General features: G+C 35.9%; 1 protein-coding gene across 2 annotated transcripts in view; it reads left to right on the plus strand.

Annotated features, from left to right (window-relative positions):
- The window catches only part of TMEM135 (transmembrane protein 135), a 252,596-nt gene that overhangs the window by 7,061 nt on the left and 223,984 nt on the right, over nucleotides 1–21,551 (plus strand). For both annotated transcript variants that reach the window (XM_053203763.1, XM_015064047.3), the window contains exons 2-3: nucleotides 17,967–18,094; nucleotides 20,415–20,507. In XM_053203763.1, coding sequence (XP_053059738.1) covers nucleotides 17,967–18,094; nucleotides 20,415–20,507 — 221 coding nt within the window. The remainder of the gene's footprint in view (nucleotides 1–17,966; nucleotides 18,095–20,414; nucleotides 20,508–21,551) is intronic.

Genomic DNA, 21,551 nt, shown 5'->3' on the forward strand with positions numbered 1-21,551 from the left:
TTGATTTCTTTCCTTTTGACTTTGGCTCTTGTTTAAACTTGAAACCAAAGGCAGTTATAAGGTATCTCAGACCGTACATAACACCTTGATTACTAGACTTGCTGAAATTGAACCTCCTTTCGTATAAAATGTATATTTTAAATCAAAGTAGTCAGGAGTTTTCAGTTACAAAGGATTACAAATGTCTGTTACAAATGTTAGAAAAGCTGTTTTAACCTGTTTGTCTTCACTCATCTAAAGGTAAATCAAGGATGTTTAAGACAAAATTATGGGATCTAGGAAGTTAAGCATCTTTTTAAAGCTTTCTTCTTCTGTGCTCTTTTTTTTTTTTCTCATAGTTAAATTAGTGGTTAAGTTTCTTTTCTGGTTCAGGTAGATGATTAGGGTTATCCCCATTAAAAATAATAAGAGGTGTTAGATCTATCACATAGTTGCTAATTATTAGGCTTCAGTATGAGTGAGTTTTAGCAAATATATCAGTACAAATGCAGTTTTGGAGAATGGCTTTGTTTTCTGTTAATGGAATTTTGTATATCAACCAATGATGAAGCAGTTTGGTATTTTTCAGTCTGCATGATCCCCTGATATCTGTGATTTCTTGCTCAAGTTGTCCCTATTTTTCTGGCTTGAACTCTTTAATTCTATTTTAAGGATTCAATTCAGTATACCCAATATTATTGGAGAGATTGGAATATATGGGCATACTTTGTTTTTCATCTGAATAAAGTTCTTCAATAAGAAGTGTATTATTAGAAGTTTTCTTCATTAATTAAGGTATTTCATATTAGAGTCCATGATATTTGTGCTTAAGTATCTAGAAGATGGCAGGGTATGAAAAATGTTTTGGTTTAAGATTACAGTATTAGGTGGAAGTAACAGGTGTATATTCTCAGTAGGTGGAGAACAGGTGTGTGTTCTTAAGACTCCCTACCCCTACATTACCAAAAATACTAATATTACTTGATTTGGAACATGGGTATAATTTACATAAGGCTCAATCTGAACCTTGTTCTTGATCATATTTTGTCTCAGTATTATATTTAAAGTATACTTTCAAGTTTGTCTTTATTTAAATTTTTTTTAAAGTTTATTTTGAGAGAGAGAGAGAGAGAGAGAGAGGAAGCGAGGGAGGGGCAGAGGAGAGGGAGATAATCTCAAGCAGGCTCCATGTGAAGCTGATGCAGGGCTGGATCCCATAACCAAGGGATCATGACCTGAGATGAAATCAAGAGATGCTCAACCCACTGAGCCACCCAGGAGCCCCTGTAGTTTATAGTTTTAACCCTAAAAGCAAAGATGTTGGGGGCGGAGCACTGGGGTGGCAGAGTCAGTTAAGTGTTCGATTTTTGATCTCAGCTCAGGTCATGGTCTTGCAGTTCATGGGTTTGAGCCCCACGTTGGACTCTGCGCTGACAACCTGGAGCCTGCTTGGGATTCTCTCCCTCTCTCTCTGCCTCCTCCCTGCTTCTGCATACTCTCTCTCTCTCTAAGTAAATAAACTTTAAAAAATATATTGGAAAAAAAAATGAAGATGTTAGAAGCAATTTAAATGTGTATTTGTTGGGGTTTTCCAGAGATATAGAACCAAAAGGGGTATGTATGTGTGTACGTACACACACACACACACACACACACACACACAAACACACCACACACACAAAGAGACTTATTAAAAGGAATTGGCTCACACAGTTACGGAGGCCGAGAAGTCCCAAGATCTATAGTTGGAAGTTGGAGACACAGGAGAGCCAGTGGTATAAGTTCCAGTCTGAAAGCCCTCAGGCTTAATAAGACCCAAGAGGAGGGGATGTTTCATTCTGAGTCTAAAAGCAGGGAAAAGACTAATGTCCCAGCTTGAAGGCAGGCAGGCAAGGGAATTTCCTTTACTCAGCTGTTTTTTTTTTGTCAGGTCTTCAATTCATTGGATGAGACCCATCCACCTTAGGTAGGGCAATCTGCTTTACTTAGTCTACTGAAAATGTTAATCTTCACTAGAAACACCCTCACAGACACACCCAGAATAATGTTTGATCAAATAAATGTCTGGGCATCCTGTGGTCCAGTCAAATTGACACATAATTAGCCAGCACATGCAGCATAAATTTATTTGTTACAGTAAAGTAATTCTACCTCCTTTATTATGCTAAATATTTTTAAAAATGAGGTCTTATTATTTTTTAATTTTTCTTAAGGTTTATTTATTTTGAGAAAAAGAGCAAGAGCAAAGGGAGGGGCAGAGAGAGAGGGAGACACAGAATCCAAAGTAGGCTCCAGGCTCTAAGCTGTCAGCACAGAGCCCAACACAGGGCTTAAACTCACGATCCATGAAATCATGACCTGAGGTGAAATTGGACACTTAACTAACTGACTGAGCCACCCAGGGGCCCCAAAATGAGTCTTTCTTATTTCTTTATTTCTTTATTTATTTATCTATCTATTTATTTAAATGTTTATTTTTGAGAGAGAGAGGGAGACAGAGCACAAGTGGGGAGGGGCAGAGAGAGAGAGGCAGAAACAGAATCCGAAGCAGGCTCCAGGCTCTGAGCAGTCAGCATAACCTGAAGTGGGGCTCAAACTCACCAACTATGAGATCATGAACTGAGCCAATGTCGGATGCTTAACTGTCTGAGCCACCCAGGCACCCTGTGGTCTTATTTTTATAAAAGATTTTGAAATTTGTTAGAGGAAAGATGTAGGCAGTCTTTTGACCCTAGATGAATATCCTACTCTAGTTCTGGTCTTTGAAGTTTTGTTTTTATTTTGAAGCTGGTGGTGCTATAAAAATGTGGTTTAGTTTTGATTCTCATAAGGACCAGGTAACTTCCCTGAATAATACAGTGTAGCTCTTTCCTGACCATGTAATAATTAGGTTATAGTGAATACTCCTGATATCTACTGATTCTGTTACTGATGGATCTAATCTACTTCAATTGCTACCCCAGGAAGTGAATGGGGAAGCCCTGCTGTGCTGCCCAGGTGAACTACTCTATCCTGGGAATCCTGAAGGGGCTGGACAGATGGAGAGCACAGCTCCTGGTAGGTTTTGCCAACACTGTTGTGCAACAAACTGGGATAAACTCTTGGCAGGAGAAGCCAGTAACTCAAGAGATGAGGGTTTGGAAAAGAGAAAGGGAGAAATTATTTTGGGTGCTGGCAGTAGACAGGAGAAGGTGTTAGGCTCAAACCTTAACAACTGACCTCTCTGCCCACACCTAGAGATTTGTAGAGAGAGGCTGGGGGGATATGGCCTTGAGAGCAGGCAGAGAACACGTGATCATGGGTTAGGGTTGGCATGTGTTCAGCAGTGACCATGAGCAGCGAAGGGGATGTGTGGGTGTGTAGTTTTCTAGACATTCTGTTGCTATCAGTGCTTTTCTGGTCTGGTGGTTGGAATGTTCCTGTCATTGCCAAATGTCTTCCTCAGTGACTGAAGAAAGTGAGATAAGAAATAAGCACAATAGGTTTTAGTTAGAGCAAGAGTGAACCAGTCTTCTCTCTTTCTGATTTTAACTGTTAGGATCTATAGTTGAGCAACAGGGCTTCCTGAAAATCCTGCTATAAGAGAAGGCAGGATGAGGCCATGAAGTATAGCTGAGTTCTTAATTGCCATTTATTTTTTCAAACATCTTAATTACCACAGGCAGAAATCTCTGCACATTACTTAAAACTTGCACAACACAAAGAGGAACTTGGGTTGGGACGGGGAGTGATTGTGCTGAGTGAAGGAAACTAACATTTTTAAGTGTCTACTATGTGCCAGTTACTCTACAGAGTATATTTGTCATCTCATTTATTTAAAAAGTACTGACATGTTGGAAGAAAGAAAAGAGTAAAGTTTGCTGCACAAGTAGTGGATGCTACTTTCTTCTATTAGGATTAGTTCTTTTTACTTGCTGATTTAGTGGTATATTAATGTTGTGTTTCCATTGTCTTTCATTTTTTACTTTTGTAGACTGAGAACGTAATTTCTCCCTCTGGAGCCATCATCGAGCCTTAGTCTTCCCCTGAGGTTAGGACACTGGTATATGTATATACCAAATTTATGAATATCCTGTTTTGTTATTTATACATCTCAGTTGTGTTTCCCCTATATTTTTGTATTTTTTTTCCAGGATGGACAGCCTAAACTCCTATAGGAGATAATAAATCATACATTTCTATTTGTAACATGCACTATGGATAAGTGTTATTTGTCCTCATTTAGAATAGTCAGAGCAGGGGAGGGGCAGAGAGAGGGAGAGACAGAATTGCAAGCAGGGCTGAATCCACGAACTGTGATATCGTGACCTGAGCTGAGATCAAGAGTCTGATGCTTAACTGACTGAGTCACCCAGGCACCCACCAACTCTTTCTTATTGTGAGGAATTCTCACTTCTTATTTTCCAAAGGAACTAGGTTTGTCAGTCCCTCTAGAAACAGTCTTCTAGAAGATTTAGTGATCAAACTCTGGGGCCAAGAAAGACTGCTGAATTGGACTTTGGTACTAATAAGGCTAAGATCATGGGGTTAGCTGTTTTGAGGAGGGCCAGTTAGCTTTGTTCTAGTCCATGGCCATAGGCTATAATTCAAATAGTAGTCTGCCATCTCTGTGATAAATGTGCTGCACTAATTGAATGGGGAAACAGACAAGGGAATGTAAATGAATAAGATTAAATGCATATAGGTCTGATAGATGTTTAATAATGATATTTTTATAAAGAGGAACTCCTAAATTGGGGGCTCATAATTATAATTTTGCATCACACGTCAGTCTGTAGCCATTGTGTTAGTCAGGTTGGTTACCATATTTGCCCTTTATGGACTATCCTTTTTTCTTTTTTTCTCCATGGCCTATCCTTAATGCTGCCTCTGTTTTTTGACTTTGGAATTTTCATAAAGATATTTGCCTGTATTTCCTTTTAGATACTTTACTGTTTATAATTTTCCAATTTACGTCTATGATCCATCTCATATTAAGTTTTGTGTGTAGTATGAGGCAGAGGTCAAGGTTAATGTTTTGTTCTACACAGATACCAAGTTCCTCCAGTACCATTTATTTAAAAAAAGATGCAGTTTTAAAAGTGGGGAAATAAAGAACTCTTTGTGTCATTTGTTTTTAGTGTTGACGGTTAATTTTTATCTTTCAACAGGATGTTTTGATATACATATTAATTTTCAACATGATTTGATGTATATACAAATGAAATAATTACTACAGTCAAACTAATTCACATATCGCCTTTCATATAGTTATATATATAAATTTTTTCTTTTCAAATTTTTATTTAAATACTAGTTAACATACAGTACAATATTGGTTTCAGAAGTAGAATTCAGTGATTCATACTTACATATAGCACCCAGTGCTTGTCACAACAAGTACCCTCTTTAATACCTATCACCCATCTATTCTGTCCCCCACTCATTTCCCTCCACATCTTTTTTATCCATTCATCAATTGATAGATGCTTGGGCTGCTTCCATATCTTGGCTGTTGTAAATAATGCTTCTATAAACATCGGGGTGCATGTATCCCCTCAAATTAGTGTTTTTGTATTCTTTGATTAAATACCAGTAGTGCAATTGCTGGATCATAGGGTAGTTCTATTTTTAACTTTCTGGGGAACCTCCATACCATTTTACACAGTGGTTGCACCAGTGCATTTCCATCATCAGTGCAAGAGGGTTCCTTTTTCCTCATATCCTTGCCAATGACTGATATTTCTTGTGTTGTTGATTCTGGCTATTCTGACAGGTGTTAGGTGATATCACATTGTAGCTTTTTTTTTTTTTTTTTGACGTTTATTTATTTTTGAGACAGAGGGAGACAGAGCATGAACGGGGGAGGGTCAGAGAGAGAGGGAGACACAGAATCTGAAACAGGCTCCCGACTCTGAGCGGTCAGCACAGAGCCCGACGCGGGGCTCGAACTCACGGACTGTGAGATCATGACCTGAGCTGAAGTCTGATGCTTAACCGACTGAGCCACCCAGGCGCCCCCCCCCCCTTTTCTTTTTTTTTAATGGCTATTTATTTTTGGGGAAGACAGAGTGTGCTTGAGTGGGGGAGGGGCAGAGCGTGGGGGACAAAGTATCTGAAGTAGGTTCTGCGCTGACAGCAGCAAGCTTGATGTAGGGCTTGAACTCATGAACCATGAGATCATGACTTGAGCTGAAGTTGGATGCTCAACTGACTGAGCTACCCAGGTGCCCCCACATTGTAGTTTTGGTTTGAATTGCCCTGATGATAAATGACGATGAGCATCTTTTCATGTGTCTGTTGGCCGTCTGTATGCCTTCTTTGGAGAAATGTCCATGTTTTCTGCCCATTTTTTAAATGAATTATTTGTTTTTGGGTGTTGAGTTTTATAAGCTCTCTATATATATTGGATACTAACCTTTTATCAGATATGTCATCTGCAAATATCGTCTCTCGTTCAGTAGGTTGCCTTTTGGTTTTGTTGACTGTTTCATTCACTGTGCAGAGTTTTTTTATTTTGATGTAGTCTCAATAGTTTATTTTTGCTCATTTCCCTTGCTTCAGGAGACGTATCTAGAAAAAAGTTGCTATGGCTGATGTTAGGATACTGCCTTTGCTCTTCACTAGAATTTTTATGGTTTTGGGTCTTACATTTAGGTCTTTTTTTTTTTTTTTAAGTTTATTTATTTTGAAAGAGGGCACTAGTGGGAAGGGGCAGAGAGAGAGATAGGGTGAGAATCCCAAGCAGGCTACACACTGTCAGTATGGAGCCTGACGCAGGGCTTGATCTCACAAACTGTGAGATTATGACCTGATCTGAAATCAAGAGTCGGACACTTAATCAACTGAGCCACCCTGGGGCCTCTATATTTAGGTCTTTAATCCCAATTTATTTTTGTGTATGGTGTAAGTAAGTGGTCCAGTTTTATTCTTTTGCACATTGCTGTCCGGTTTACCGAATACCATTTGTTGAAGAGATTTTTTTTTCCACTGGATATTCTTTCCTGCTTTGTCGAAGATTCATTGACCATATGATTGTGGGTTTATTTCTGGGTTTTCTATTCTCTTTTACTGATCTGTGTTTCTATTTTTGTGTCAGTAATGTACTGTTTTGATTACTACAGCTTTGTAATGGAATTGAAGTCCAGAATTGTGATGCCTCCAGCTTTGTTTCTTCTTTTCAACATTATTTTGGCTATTCGGGGTCTTTTGTGGTTCCATACAAACTTTAGGATTGTTTGTTCTAGTTCTGTGAAAAATACTGTTGGTATTTTGATAGTGATTGCATTAAATGTGTAGATTGATAGTCATTTAATATTTGTTTTTCCAATCCATGAGCATGGAATGTCTTTCCATTTCTATGTGTCATCTTCAATTTCTTTCATCCTGTTTTAATTTTTTTTAATGTTTATTTATTTTTGAGAGAGAGAGAGAGAGAGAGAGCGCACACACAGGGGAGGGGCAGAGAGAGAGGTAGACACAGAATCTGAAGTAGGCTCCAGGCTCTGAGCTGTCAGCACAGAGCCCAATGTGGGCTCCAACTCATGAATGGTGTGATCATGACTTGAGCTGAAGTTGGACTCTTAACCGACTGAGCCACCCAGGCACCCCATCTTTCTTCCTTGTTTTAAATAGTTTTAGGAGTATTGGTCTTTTGTCTGTTTGGTTAGGTTTCTTCCTAGAGCATTTGGTGCATTTATAAATGGGATTGATTTCTTAATTGCTTTTTCTTTGTTTCATTATATGTGTATAGAAATGCCACAGATTTCTTTTTTATTTTTTTTTATTAAAACATTTTTTTAAAATGTTGATTTATTTTTGAGAGAGAGAGGGAGAAGAGTGTGAGTGAGGGAGGGGCAGAGAGAGGGAGACACAGAATCTGGAGCAGGCCCTAGGCTCTTAGCTATCAGCACAGAACCCGATGTGGGGCTTGAACTCAAGAACTGTGAAATCATGATCTGAACTGAAGTCAGATGCTTAACCCACTGAGCCATCCAGGCGCCCCATATCCTGCTACTTTATTGAATTGGTTTATCAGTTCTAGCAGTTTTTTGGTGGACTCTTTCAGGTTTTCTATATATGGTATATGTCATCTGCAAATAGTGAAAGTTTTACTTCTTCCTTACAGATTTGGATGTTTTTTATTTCTTTTTGCTGTCTGCTGTGGCTAGGACTTCCAGTACTATATTAAATAAAAGTGGTGAGAGTGGATATCCTTGTCTTATTCCTGACCATAGAGGAAAAGCTGTCAGTTATTCCCCATTGTGGATGATGTTAGCTGTGAGTTTTTCCTATATGGCATTTATTATGTTGAGATATGTTCTCTCTAAACCTTCTTTTTTGATAGTTTTTTATTATGAATGGATGTTGTACTTTGCCAAATACTTTTTCTGCACCTGTTGAAATGATTTCATGGTTCTTACCCTTTGTCTTATTGATGTGATGTATCATATTGATTGATTTACAAATATTGAGCCACCCTTGAAACCCAGGAATAAATCCCACCTGATTGTGGTGAATGATTTTTTTTATGTATTGTTGGATTTGGTTTGCTAGTGTTTTGAAGATTTTTGCATCTATGTTCATCAGAGATATTGACCTGCAGTTCTTTTGTTAGTGGTGTCTGTCTGGTTTTTGTATTAGGGTAATGCTGGCCTCATAGGATGAATTTAGAAGTTTTCCATCCTTTTCTATTTTTTTTGGAATAGTTTGAAAATAATAGCTATCAACTCTTCATTAAATGTTTGGTAGAATTTGCTTGTGAAGCCATCTGGTCTTGGACTTTGTAGGTTTTTAATTTCTGATTCAATTTCTTTGCAGGTTATTGATCTGTTCAAATTTTCTATTTCCTCCTGTTTCAGTTTTGGTATTTTATATGTTTCTAGGAGTGTATCCACTTATTCCAGGTTGTCCAATTTGTTGGCATATGGTTTTTCACAGTACTCTCTTAAAGTTGTTTATATTTCTGTGGTGGTGTTTGCTATTTCTTCTCTCTCATTTGTGATTTTATTTGAGTCCTTGATCTTTTTTCCTTGATAAGTCTGGCTAGAGGTTTAGCAATTTTATTGATTTTTTTTTTTTTCAAAAAACTAGCTTCTGGCTTCACTGATCTATTCTATTGTTTTTTTTTTTTAGTTTGTGTATTATTTATGTGTGCTGTAATCTTTATTATTTCCTTCCTTCTGCTGGTTGTTCTTTTTCTAGCTCCTTTAGTGAAGGGTTAGGTAGTTTATTTGATATTTTCTTGCTTTTTGAGATAGACCTCATTGCTCTGAACTTCCCTTGTAGAACTGCTTTTGCTGCCTTCCACAGATTTTGAGCCATTGTGTTTTCATTTTCATTTATTTCTGTGTACTTTTTAATTTTTTCTTTTATTTCCTGGTTAACTCATTCATTGTTTAGCAGCATGTTATTTAATCTCCATGTGTTTGTGTTCTTTGCAGATTTTTTCTTGTGGTTGATATCTAGTTTCATAGAGTTGTGGTCAGAAAAGATGCATGGTATGATTTTGATATTTTTGAATGTGTTGAGGCCTATTTTGTGGCCTAATATGTGATCTGTTCTGGAGAATATTCCATGTGCACATGAAAAAAATGTGTGTTTTGCTGTTTTAGGATGGGATGTTTTGAATGTATCTATTAAGTCTGTATGGTCTAGTGTGTCATTCAAAGCCCTTGTTTCCTTGTAGTTTTTCTGTTTAGATAATCTATTGATGTAAGGATGTTAAAGTCCCCTGCAACTATTGTATTATTATCAATTAGGTCCTTTATGTTTGTTATTAACTGCTCTATGTATTTGGGTGCTTTCATGTTGGGTACATAAATATTTACAATATTGTATTTTCTTATTGAATTGTCCTCTTTATTATTGTGTCCTTCTTTGTCTCTTGTTATAGTCTTTGTTTTATTTTAAAAAGAATTTTGTATGACACAAGTGTTGCTACTCTCACTTTCTTTTATCATCCATTTGCATGGTAAATATTTTTCCATTCCTTCACTTTCATTATGCCTGTGTCTGTAGGCTTAAAATGATTCTCTTGGAAGCAGCATATAGAAGGGTCTTATTTCTTTATCCATTCTGTCACTCTGTGTTTTTTGATTGGAGTGTTTAGTCCGTTTACCTTCAAAGTAATTATTGAAAGATATGTATTTATTGCCATTTTATTACCTCTGTGATTCTTTCTTCAGCTTGAACTAGTCTGTTGTTGAAACTGTCTATGAAATTTTTTTTAGTTTTGTCATTGTTTTCTTCAGCTCCAGAATTTTTTCTTTCCTTTTATACTTTATTCCTTTTCTAAATGGAATTTTTAGGATTTCATTTAAATCCTATTTATAGTTAAAAAAAATATATATATATATACATATATTTAGAGAGAGCATAAGCAAGGGAGGGGGCAGAGGGAGAGAGAGAGAATCTTAAGCAGGCTCCATGCTCACCATGGAGCCTGATGTGGGGATCAATCCCATGACCCTGGGATAATGACCTGAGTCAAAATCAAGAGTCAGACACTCAATTGACTGAGCCACCCAGGTGCCCCACCTTTTTTTTTTTTTTTAAAGTAGTTTTCATCTTTGTTAAACTTCTCATTTTGGTTACGTATTGTGTTTCTGATTTCATTTAGTTGTCTGTGTTCTGTTGTAGTTTACTGAGGTTTTTTAAGATAATTATTTTGAATTCTTTGGCAATTCATACGTCTCTGTTTTCCTAGGGTTGGTTACTGGTGTTTTATTTTGTTCCTTTGTTTTTCTGTTTATTTGTATTCCTTGTGGCTTTGTTTTGGTATGTGTGCGTTTTTTATTTTTTTTTTTATTTAAAAAATATTTTTTTTTTTAACATTTATTTATTTTTGAGACAGAGAGAGACAGAACTTGAACGGGGGAGGGGCAGAGAGAGAGGGAGACGCAGAATCGGAAGTAGGCTCCAGGCTCTGAGCCATCAGCCCAGAGCCCGACGCGGGGCTCGAACTCACGGACTGCGACATCGTGACCTGAGCCGAAGACGGATGCTCAACCGACTGAGCCACCCAGGCGCCCCTATGTATGCGTTTTTAAAAAAATATTTACTTATTTTTGAGAGAGAGAGAGAGTGAGAGAGATACAGAGAGACAGAGAGATAGCATGTGAGCAGGGGAGGGGCAGAGAGAGAGGGAGACACAAAATCCAAAGTAGGCTCCAGGCACTTAGCTGTCAGCATGGAACCTGATGTGGGGCTTGAACTCAAGAACCATGAGATCATGACCTGAGCCAAACTCAGATGCTTAACCAACTGAGCCACCCAGGTGTCAGGCATCATTTACAGTGTCCAAATTCTGGCTCCTGTAGTGCAAGCCCTTCATCCTGTAGACTGGCCAGAGATTTTGGGTAGGTTTTTTGGTGAAGTCTGTGCATGGGCTTGCTGTTGAAGTCTTCTGGCTGGCTGGGCTGGTGTTTAGGGGTAGGCCTAGAGCCTAGGTTCACTGGTGTAGGCCATGTGCTTGGTCTCATAAGGGAGCAGTCCTGATGGCTTGGAATTTGGTGTTAGGCCTAGAGTAAGACTGGAGCCTGGCTTCTTAGGAGTTAGCCTGGTGCTGGGATGGGCCTTGAGCTTGAGTCCCTAGTTTGTGTGGGCTGGCTCACACACTAATGGTGAGGTTGGGTGCTCATTTCACTCTTCTTTCATGGGGTGAGTGTCTGTCTCCACCCTGGGATGCCTGGACTTGGAGGCTGGGTAACATACATGAGATGCTCTTTCTTACCCTTTTCAGTGTGTGTTTTATTATTTCTGTGTTCCATCGAAGTGCTGTAATCTCTCACCTGGAATCCTTAGCTTTTGTGAAGGTATTTTCATGCATGGATAGTTGTTCAAATTGACATTTCTGTAGGGGATGAATGCTGGAATCTGCTGGTTTGCTATCTGGGTGTCACTCCTGTGTCATTTAATTCAATTTCTTTAATAACTGAAGAAACTGAAATCTAAAGAATTATATCTAAACAAGGATCCTTCATAGCAATTGTTAGTTGTAGAGCTAAAGTTAAAAATCTTATCATATGATTATTTTGTACTCTATTAGGGTATTTATTTCTGTCTCTCATTCAGATTCTTTCTTCTGTAATAATCCCCATTTTCTCCTACTTGTTTGTCTCCTACCAGTTTTACACATGTATCATGTGTTTATTGTAGAATTTCTGGAAAATACCCCAAAACAAAAAGAAGATTAAAATAATATGTTGCCATGATCAGAGATAACAATGAATAACATTCTCGTATTTGTTCTGTATGTTCATTAAAAAATACTGTTTTGTAGTTTGCATTTTCAATTTATATGTTTTGATTTATTTTTCCCTGGTCATGAAGTGGTCTTCTAAAACAAGATTATAACACTATGACAAATAAGTTTATATTTTAATCGTAGTACTATTATGTACCTGTATTTAGCTAAATTTTTGTAAGCATATTTGGAAAATTCATAAGAGATTAATGTGGAATTTCTTGGTCAATTCTTATGAACATTGCAACATTTTTGCTATAAAAATATGTTTCTGAAGGTGTCTGATGATTTCGGATAATGATTTTATAGATACGTGCGTGTGCTCTTTCTACATGGTATGTACGATTGCTGTTATGTTATTTGGTGAGATCAGTGTTTCCTAACCTTTTTTTTTTATGCTGTAGCATGTATGGTGTACCTAGAAAATGATAATAATTGTGTGGCACACTAGGGAACACTGAAATATTTATTGCTGTGCTCTGTTACCCTAGGCCTGACTACCCAGACTGTTGAGAGGATCAGTATTTTGGCCATTTGTAAACCCTGGTTGGAATCTCTGGGTTAGAGCACAGTGATGATAAGGTCCTAGGTTGTTTTCACGTTTTGTGTAAGATTTCCCCTGTTTCTTACAATAGGCTATACAGTTTGGTATACCAATATTGCAAATATGTACAATATATCCACTTTACTGGTAATGGGCATTTAGTTTTTGGCGGTATTTGTAATTACAGATAGTTTTTTTATTCCCATCAGTACTTTGCTTTATCCGTTCTTTTTATTTTAGTCATTCTGGTTTGTATGTAGTGGTATTTCTTTGTGCAATGATGAGTAATAGTGATGAGCATGTTTCATTTCCTATTGGCCATGTGGATGACTGCTTTTTTTTTTTTAAGTTTACTTATTTTTTTGAGAGGGAACGAGAGAGCACAAGTGGGGTAGGGGCAGAGAGAGAGAGAAACCTTTCTTTCTTTCTTTCTTTCTTTCTTTCTTTCTTTCTTTCTTTCTTTCTTTCTTTCTTTCTTTCTTTCTTTTTTCAATATATGAAATTTATTGTCAAATTGGTTTCCATACAACACCCAGTGCTCATCCCAAAAGGTGCCCTCCTCAATACCCATCACCCATCCTCCCCTCCCTCCCACCCCCCCATCAACCCTCAGTTTGTGAGGGAGAAACAATTCTAAGCAGGCTCCATGCTGTCAGTGCAGAGCCCCATGTGGAGCTTGAACTCATGAATTGTGAGATCATGACCTGAGCCCAGATCAAGAGTTGGATGCTTAACTGACTGAGCCACCTAAGTGCCCCTACTTTTTTTTTAATTGAACTTTTTATTTTGAGATGATTGTAGATTCTTAGGCAGTTGTAAGAAATAGTGGAGAGATTCCTTGTACTTTTTATCTGGTGTCTGCTGATGGTATCATTTTACAAAATGATAGTAAATAAATATCACAACCCAAACCCTGCTATTGATATAGTCAAGATATAGAAGATTTCCATCTTCAAAAGGATCTGTCCTGTTGCCCTTTTATAACAATACCCACTTTCCTCCCATATGCCACCTCCTCCTAACCCTTGGCCACCATTACTTTATTCTTCATGTCTATGGTTCTGTCATTTCAAGAATGTCATGTAAATGAGATCATGCATTATGCAGTGTTTAGGGATTGACCTTTTTTACTCAGCATATTTCTCGGGAGATTCATCAACATTGTTTTATATATCATTCATTTATTCTTTTTCATTGCTGAAAAGGATACTCCACTATTTTTTAAACCATTCACCTCTTGAAAAACATATGGGTGGTTTCTGGTTTTTGACTATTCTATGGAAAAGCTGCCGTAAACATTTGTGCATAGATTTTGTATTAACATATGTTTTCATTTCTTTAGGATAAACACCCTGGACTACAGTTGCTTGGTCATATGATAGTTGTGTGTCTTTATTTTTTCAAGAAACTGTCAAACTGCTTTCTAGAATGACTCTACCATTTGACATTCTCTCTAGAAATGCACGAGTGATCCAGTTTCTCTTTCTTGCCAGAAATTGGTGTTTCCCTTATTTTTTAATTTCAGCCAGTTCTGATGGTTGTATAGTGATAGCTCATTTGTGGGTTTTAATTTGCATTTCCTTAATGGCTAGTGTGCTTATTTGCTACTTGCACATCTTCAGTGAAATGTCTATTCATATCTTGGCCACTTTTTAATTATATTAATTTTTTACCATTGAGTTGTGAGATTTCCTTATATATTCCAGATACTATATCGTCCTTTGCTGGATATGTAGTTTACAAGTATTTCCTTCCAGTCTGTATCTAGTCTTTTTATCTTCTGAAGAAGTTTTTTAAAGAGAAAAAGTTTTAATTCTGAAGTGTAATTTACAGTTTTCCCTTTTCTTTAAAAAATTTTTTTAAAAGTAGGCTTAATGCCCAGTGTGCAGCCCAACACAGGGCTTGAACTCATGACCCTGAGATTAAGACCTGATCTGAGATTAAAAGTCAGATGCTTAACCAACTGAACCACCCAGGCACCCTTACAGTTTATCCTTTTATGAATTGTGTTTTTGGTCTCATGTCTAAGAACTCTTTGCCTAGCCTTAAATCCCTAAGATTTTGTCTGATTTTTTCCCCCTAAAATGTTGTAGTTTTTTTATATTTATGTCAGTGATCCATTTTGAATTAAATTTTGTGTGAAGTGTGAGACTTTGGTTAAGGTTATTTTTTAACTTTTACTTAAAATTTTCTGGGTCTGTGGCTATCCACTTACTCTAGCACCATTTGTTGAAAAGGCTGTCTTTTAGTTGGAAGTATTTGCATGGTTCTATTTCTTTTTTGTTTGTTTGTTTTTGCTTTTTTAATATTTATTTATTTATTTATTTATTTATTTTTTTAATATGAAATTTATTGTCAAATTGGTTTCCATACAACACCCAGTGCTCATCCCAATAGGTGCCCTCCTCAATGCCCAACACCCACGTTCCCCTCCCCTCCACCCACTATCAACCCTCAGTTTATTCTCAGTTTTTAAGTGTCTCTTATGGTTTGGTTCTCTGTTCTATTTCATTAACCTATTTGTTTATTTCTCTGCCAATATCATAAAGCCTGATTATCAACATAGTAAATCTTAAAATTGAGTGGACTGATTCTTCTCACTTGATTCTCTTTTTCAAAGTTGTTTTAGCTCTTATAATCTCTTCGCTTTTTGTATCTATTTCAGGATAATCTTGTCTATACCTGTCTGCAAAAATCTTTCTGAGATTGTGATAGAAATTGTGTCACTTTGGGGAGAATTGACATGCTGAGTCTTCTGGTCCACAAGCATTTATTTACACCTTTGCTTTCTTTCATCAGCATTGTGTAGTTTGCAGTGTATACGTCCTATACAGGTAGATTTTTCCCTACGTATTTTTTTTTGAGGATTTATTAATGCTGCTGTATTTTTAATTTTTGCATCCATGTGTTGATTGCTTTTATATAGAAATACAAATGATTTTTTTTAGGTTTATCTGTATCCTGTGCCCTTGCTGAACTGCCTTATTCTAGGAGATTGGGTTTAGTTTGTTTTTTTGTTTGATTTTATATGTTGCTTGGGATATTGTGTAGACAATCAGATTATCTACAGACAGGGATAGTTTTGTTTCTTCCTTTCCAGGAACAGAGAAGATTTTTTTCTGTAACTATTTGAATATATAACATAGTGCCAGAATCTGCCCATTGTTAAGTGTAAAATGAAAGAGACATTACATTTTCAAACCTGAAGATACTGGGAGACCATTAGAACCAATGAGATACTTGAGGATCAGGGAGTAATTGTGACAGACAGATTTTGTTCGTAAGTAATTGGGTGGTTGAGATAAGGTGGGAAACTCAGAGGTTAAACCATTTTTTTTGTGTGAAATATAGTGAGTTCTGCTTTGGATGTGTTGAGTTTTTTGATGCCTGTGTTACATATTTATTGATATGTCCAATAGATATTTGAAGGATGTATTAAGAATTTAGGGAAGAGGTTGGAGTTATGATAGGAATTCCTACTTTGAGATGATAGATGATGCCATTGGAAAGAGAGCATATGTAGAATGAGTAGTGATCTGAAGAAATGCTAATGAAGGAAAAAAACATTTAGAGATATAATGAGAGGATGAAAAGAATTCATTGTCATGGAAACTATAGCAACTTCTTTTATCAAAATTCTACCTATTTGTTAAGATCTGTCTTAGAAAGTTCAGTGATATCTTCTAGACATCATCACCTTCCCAGTCCCATTTCCTTTTAGTCATTTCCTAATGTGTATTTCTATAGCAGTTTCTTCTTCCTCTAGTCTAGCATTTGCCATATTCTAGTTTATGTGTCTATTTCCCTATCAAGATTTTACACGCCTAGAAGGCAGGGATTCGATCTTAGTCATCGTTTTTGCTGTGTATGGCATAGTTCTTATTAACAAGTTATTTAACTGAATGCAACAGGAGATGGTGAGTTTCAGGGTCTTCAAAGGGGTGGAGTAAGAAGAGCACTGAGACAAGTCCGTTGGATTTATTGATCACTGACCTTAGGAAAAGCGTTATGTCCGGGATGGTGGGGAGTGAATACAGTTCTCTAGTCTTCTTTCAAGTCAGTGTTGCCCTTCCTTACAATCCCTTCCTCATTCCCTAATTATGCTGTTTTAACTTTTCCTCTTTTGATACGTTGTTTCATTGTGATGGAAAAATATTTTTTCCCTGTGGCTTGTAAAAATTCTGCTGTTTTTCTAAATAGCTCATATCCCTTTCTCAATGAAACTGCTGCACACTCCTATGTTAAACTCACTCTTTGATAAACTCCCAAGGCACTTCGTATAGTATTACTAACACTTAATGATTCTTCAGGATCTCTAACTGTATCTTATCATACCATATTGCAATTCATATTCTGTTTATGTTGTGTATGTACTTGATAAATACTTAGATCTCATGTCTTGAGTTTTAAATATCCTTACTAAATTAGTTCAGAGCTTATTTTGTTTGTTTTAATCTTGAAAAATTTTTTAAATTCTGAGGTCACATACAAAAAACACTAAAATATGTTTTCAATCTAAATTTAAATTTAAAAGATAAGTCATGAAGACTCATAACATGATATTCTTTATGAAATATTTTTGTGACAAACTTCTGCAATCCTTGGTACAGGAACTTGTTCCAATATTGTGGTACTAACTTGTAGTAGACTAGATTCTCAATGTTTGTTTTGTTCTTCAGGGCTTTTTTTTTTTCTTTAACGGGCTCCAGTGGGCCAGAAATTATTAATTTTACTTTTTGTTTTTTGTGTTCATAGCATGGTTTTGTCACACAGTAGTCCTATTTGAATAGCTGAATGAATTTCTTTGGTTTCTATCACTGAGGTTCTCTAATATCCAGGCTGATAATATCTGTAAATAGTTTTGTTTTTGACATTCAGTTTCTATTTGAATTGTGCTTTATTTTTGCCATTTAAAAAATGCATTCCATTATTCAGTTTAACACTGTTTTTAAGGCATTATAAATACAACATTTGGTAGTTATTCTTTATGACCCATGATGTAATTTCTTGGTATGTATTTTACCCATTATACCTTCAATAGATTAAAGTGTCTTCTTTTCTGTCCCAGAAATTGTATTTTTGTAGAGGAGTCAGTAAAATACCAGAGTTTTAACTTTAATTTTAGAATATATGCCGTTATTCAGTAGCTTTCACATAAGAGCTAAGTTAGGTGGGAAAAATTGGTTGGATTAAACAAAAAAGCCTTTCTCTTTCCAGATTGCAGCAATTCTCCGGAAACGAAAATTAGACTATTATTTACACAAACTACTCCCTGAGATCCTACAATCTGCTTCATTTCTGACTGCTAATGGGGCCTTGTATATGGCTTTCTTTTGCATTTTAAGGTTGGTACTCATAATCACCACTGGAGGTTAAAACAGATTCTTTTGTTGGAACTGTGAAACAAACAGATGTTTATGTGAATGTTGTGCAGGTCACTGCTTTAATATTTTTTTTCTCTATCAAATGGCATTTATGTATCTCAAAGAAAGGTTGTTAAATAGGAGTTGTGGGCCTCTTGGCTTAAAGATTAATACAGGCTTCAAATTATTGCTATGATTATATAGCAAAAGTGCTTTGGTGTATCATGAGCTTTCTGGGGCCTACTATATTTACCAAGTTGTTGATTAGGATATTTTAACTTTCCAATTTCATGGATCAAGAATTCAAAGCAACTGTGCATGGTGTAGGTGAGGTCCACATACAGTGACTAGACTTCAAAAAGACTATAAAATGCTCGTGTTTATAGGTAAAACAGTGAGTTAACTTCTGGCATATCCTATTGATGAAACTTCTCATTAAGTCTTATAATTATCTATGTCACAGGCTTCCTATGACATAGATCAGTTAGAATTCAGTTTTTAGTGCTGTGGCATGCCTTAACATGTTTATTAGATATTTACTTCTTATCTTTTTTCCCACTGATTGTTGAAAATCCCAACTAGTGTTTTTCTTAAATCTGTGAAGTTAAAATACTAACTTTACATCATTTTCATATTACTGTTGCCCAGAGTAGTTCTGTAGGTATACATTAACTGCAATTAAAAAGATAATTTTCAAATATCCTTTACAGATTTTTTCCCGTCAGAACATTAATATTTATAAACTTACAGTTATGCAGAAAATAATTGATAAGGTTTATACTACTGAGGAAATTATGCCTTTAAATTGACTTGAAAGTGTGTGTAAGAAACTATCATATGTACTCTGGAAACTTTCTAATACTTGTTCACACGCTAAAAATAAAGTTATAAAATAATTAGGCTTAAAATATTACAATAATCATAAATTGCTGTTGTAGCATATTTCTTTATGTTCTGTGAAACTGGTTAATTTGTGGAAATGCAAATACCTATAATACTTATACTTAAAATGCTTATAGTTACATCTATGTTCCTCCTTTAACTGACTCATTGAGTTATTTTTCTTGATTTTTACATTCAGTAACTTCCTATGGCCTTTGTGGATTTTATATTGGAGGAAGAATCACTTCTAGTTTTCTCGAACAGGAAGTTGCTGATGTTCATTTTAGAAATACCCATATTTCATATGCTCTGTAGGTTTTCTAATTCTTTTAAAGCTAAGCGTCAGTTAAAAATATCATTTCATTGGTGATCCTTAACCTTTATGTGTGTGTATTTACATTTTTTCTTATAATGTGTTTTTTATCCATGGACCAACTTTGTTCAGATGATTTTTTTGCAAGTTTTATGTGCTGCTTCTCCCTTTCTTAGGAACATAGTGTCTTTGAAAGGAAAAAAATCTTCCTAACATTTCCAAATATCTTTTTTTTTTTTGATCTCTTTAAAAACCCAAGCAGCTAGTGGCCATTTTATAGCATGTGAACACCATGTAGATTTTTACTTTCAAGGGACATATTCTAGTAAGTGAAAAATGATATACATATATATCTAAATAAAACTAAAAAAATATACATTACTTTAGTAAGTACCGTAAGAAAAAGTTATCAAGGATTGTAGAAGCAAAGAAGGGGTGACATTTGTTAAATATTTATCATGCGTTAAAAAATAGGGGTAGTAATAATAATTATAACAGGTAACATTTCCTTAGCACTTTCCATGTGCTGTGCATGGTGCTAGGAAATAGCTCATGTAGTCCTCATGACAACTGTATGAGATAGGTAATATTATTGTTCCCATTTGATAAGGAAACTGAGAACATAGAGGGTTTGCATAGTAATGTTGGATCTAGGGAATGTCTGAATGAATGTGACTAAATTATTGGAAGGAGAGATACTTATTAGTTTGCTGTTGTAGTAACCAGATTTGGAGATGGTAAGAGACTTAACTAAGGCAGGGGTAGCAGATTGGAGAATTTGAGAGTTCGATTGCATATGGAAAAACTTAAGGGAATGATTTAATGTGTGGGGAAAAGGAAAAGGGAGAACTAAGGCTGTTTCAAAGTGTCACACGTAAGTGGGTAGGTCGTCGTTGATCCTATTAACCTAGGAAAATAGAGGAGAGAGAGCAAGTTCATGGCGATAGGGGAGAGAGCTAATGAGTTAGTTTGGTTATGGACATGTTGAATTTGAGGTGCTGTGAGACATTTAGGTAGAGTGTGGAGTGAAGAAGGGGAACTTCTGTTCGTAATAACTGAAATAACCAAATAAAAATTTCATACAAAAATTCCAAATTTGAATTTCAGGAGGATACTTGGAAAATTCTACTCTTGGAGTCCTGGCTTTGGTGCCGCTTTGCCAGCATCTTATGTGGCCATTCTAATTGAAAGAAAAAGCAGGTAAATTTTCATATATCTACATATTTCATAGAACTAGTTTACTGTCCTCTACCCCAACTAAAATTTTTTTGACTTACTATTTCTTACAGTCCAGGGGTGAGAAATATTTCCACATATATTTTTAGTCTTACAGATACTTGATGGAAAATTTAATTTTGTATTGATATTGTTATTTATGTTTATTAAGTTCATTAAAATATAAAGATTGACTTTATAGAATAATAATACCCACTGGTCTTTGTTTACTAAAAAATTAGAGAGTTATCTCTAAATAAAACATGACATACACAAATCTAATTGAAGGTCTTTTCCATAATGACAATACCATTATCACACTTGAGAAAATTAACAGTTTTCTTTTATCATCTACATCTGTAATTTGCTTCAACTCATTGAGTGATATCTGTTAAAGTCAGATATCCTTATTTTTAAGGTATCCTCTCATTGAAAAAAATATGTTCATTTATATAAGCCTGAAGGTGTTTCAAGTGACATAAGATTTCTTTAAAATGCTATAAGCTGTTATGTAAATTATTCAGTCAGGTAAACAGCTGAAGGTAAAACTTTTGCATAAAGGAATTTTACTGTCTCATGAATAATGATTTTCATTGCTGAGAATTGCTTTGATTCCATCTTTTTTCCAGAGAGTCACAGTGGGGTCATGTATTAATCAAGGTAAGGTCATCATCCAGTTTATGAAGATGTTCGCTAGAGTCACTCATCTCACGTTAAGAGTATAGATAGATCTTATCAGTTAATTAAATATTTACTTAAACCACCTGAGGCCATTTTTAATGCTTTCTTGTGTAACATAATGGTGTCTAAACATTTGGTTCTTTGCTTGTGTCAGAATACTTTTGGATTATTAAAATGACCAAAATCAAAGGACTGGTGGATATTGTTGCCCCAGCATAATCAAGTCAGAATCACTAGAAACATAGGTTATCACACCTGAGAGTATAGTACAGAATAGTACTGAGTATTAAGAGTGTGGATTCTGGAGCTGTACTATCTGGTTTAGGCAACTGGCTCTGTCACTTACTG

This window comes from Acinonyx jubatus, chromosome D1 (assembly GCF_027475565.1).
Source record: "Acinonyx jubatus isolate Ajub_Pintada_27869175 chromosome D1, VMU_Ajub_asm_v1.0, whole genome shotgun sequence".
Taxonomy (NCBI): Eukaryota; Metazoa; Chordata; class Mammalia; order Carnivora; family Felidae; genus Acinonyx; species Acinonyx jubatus.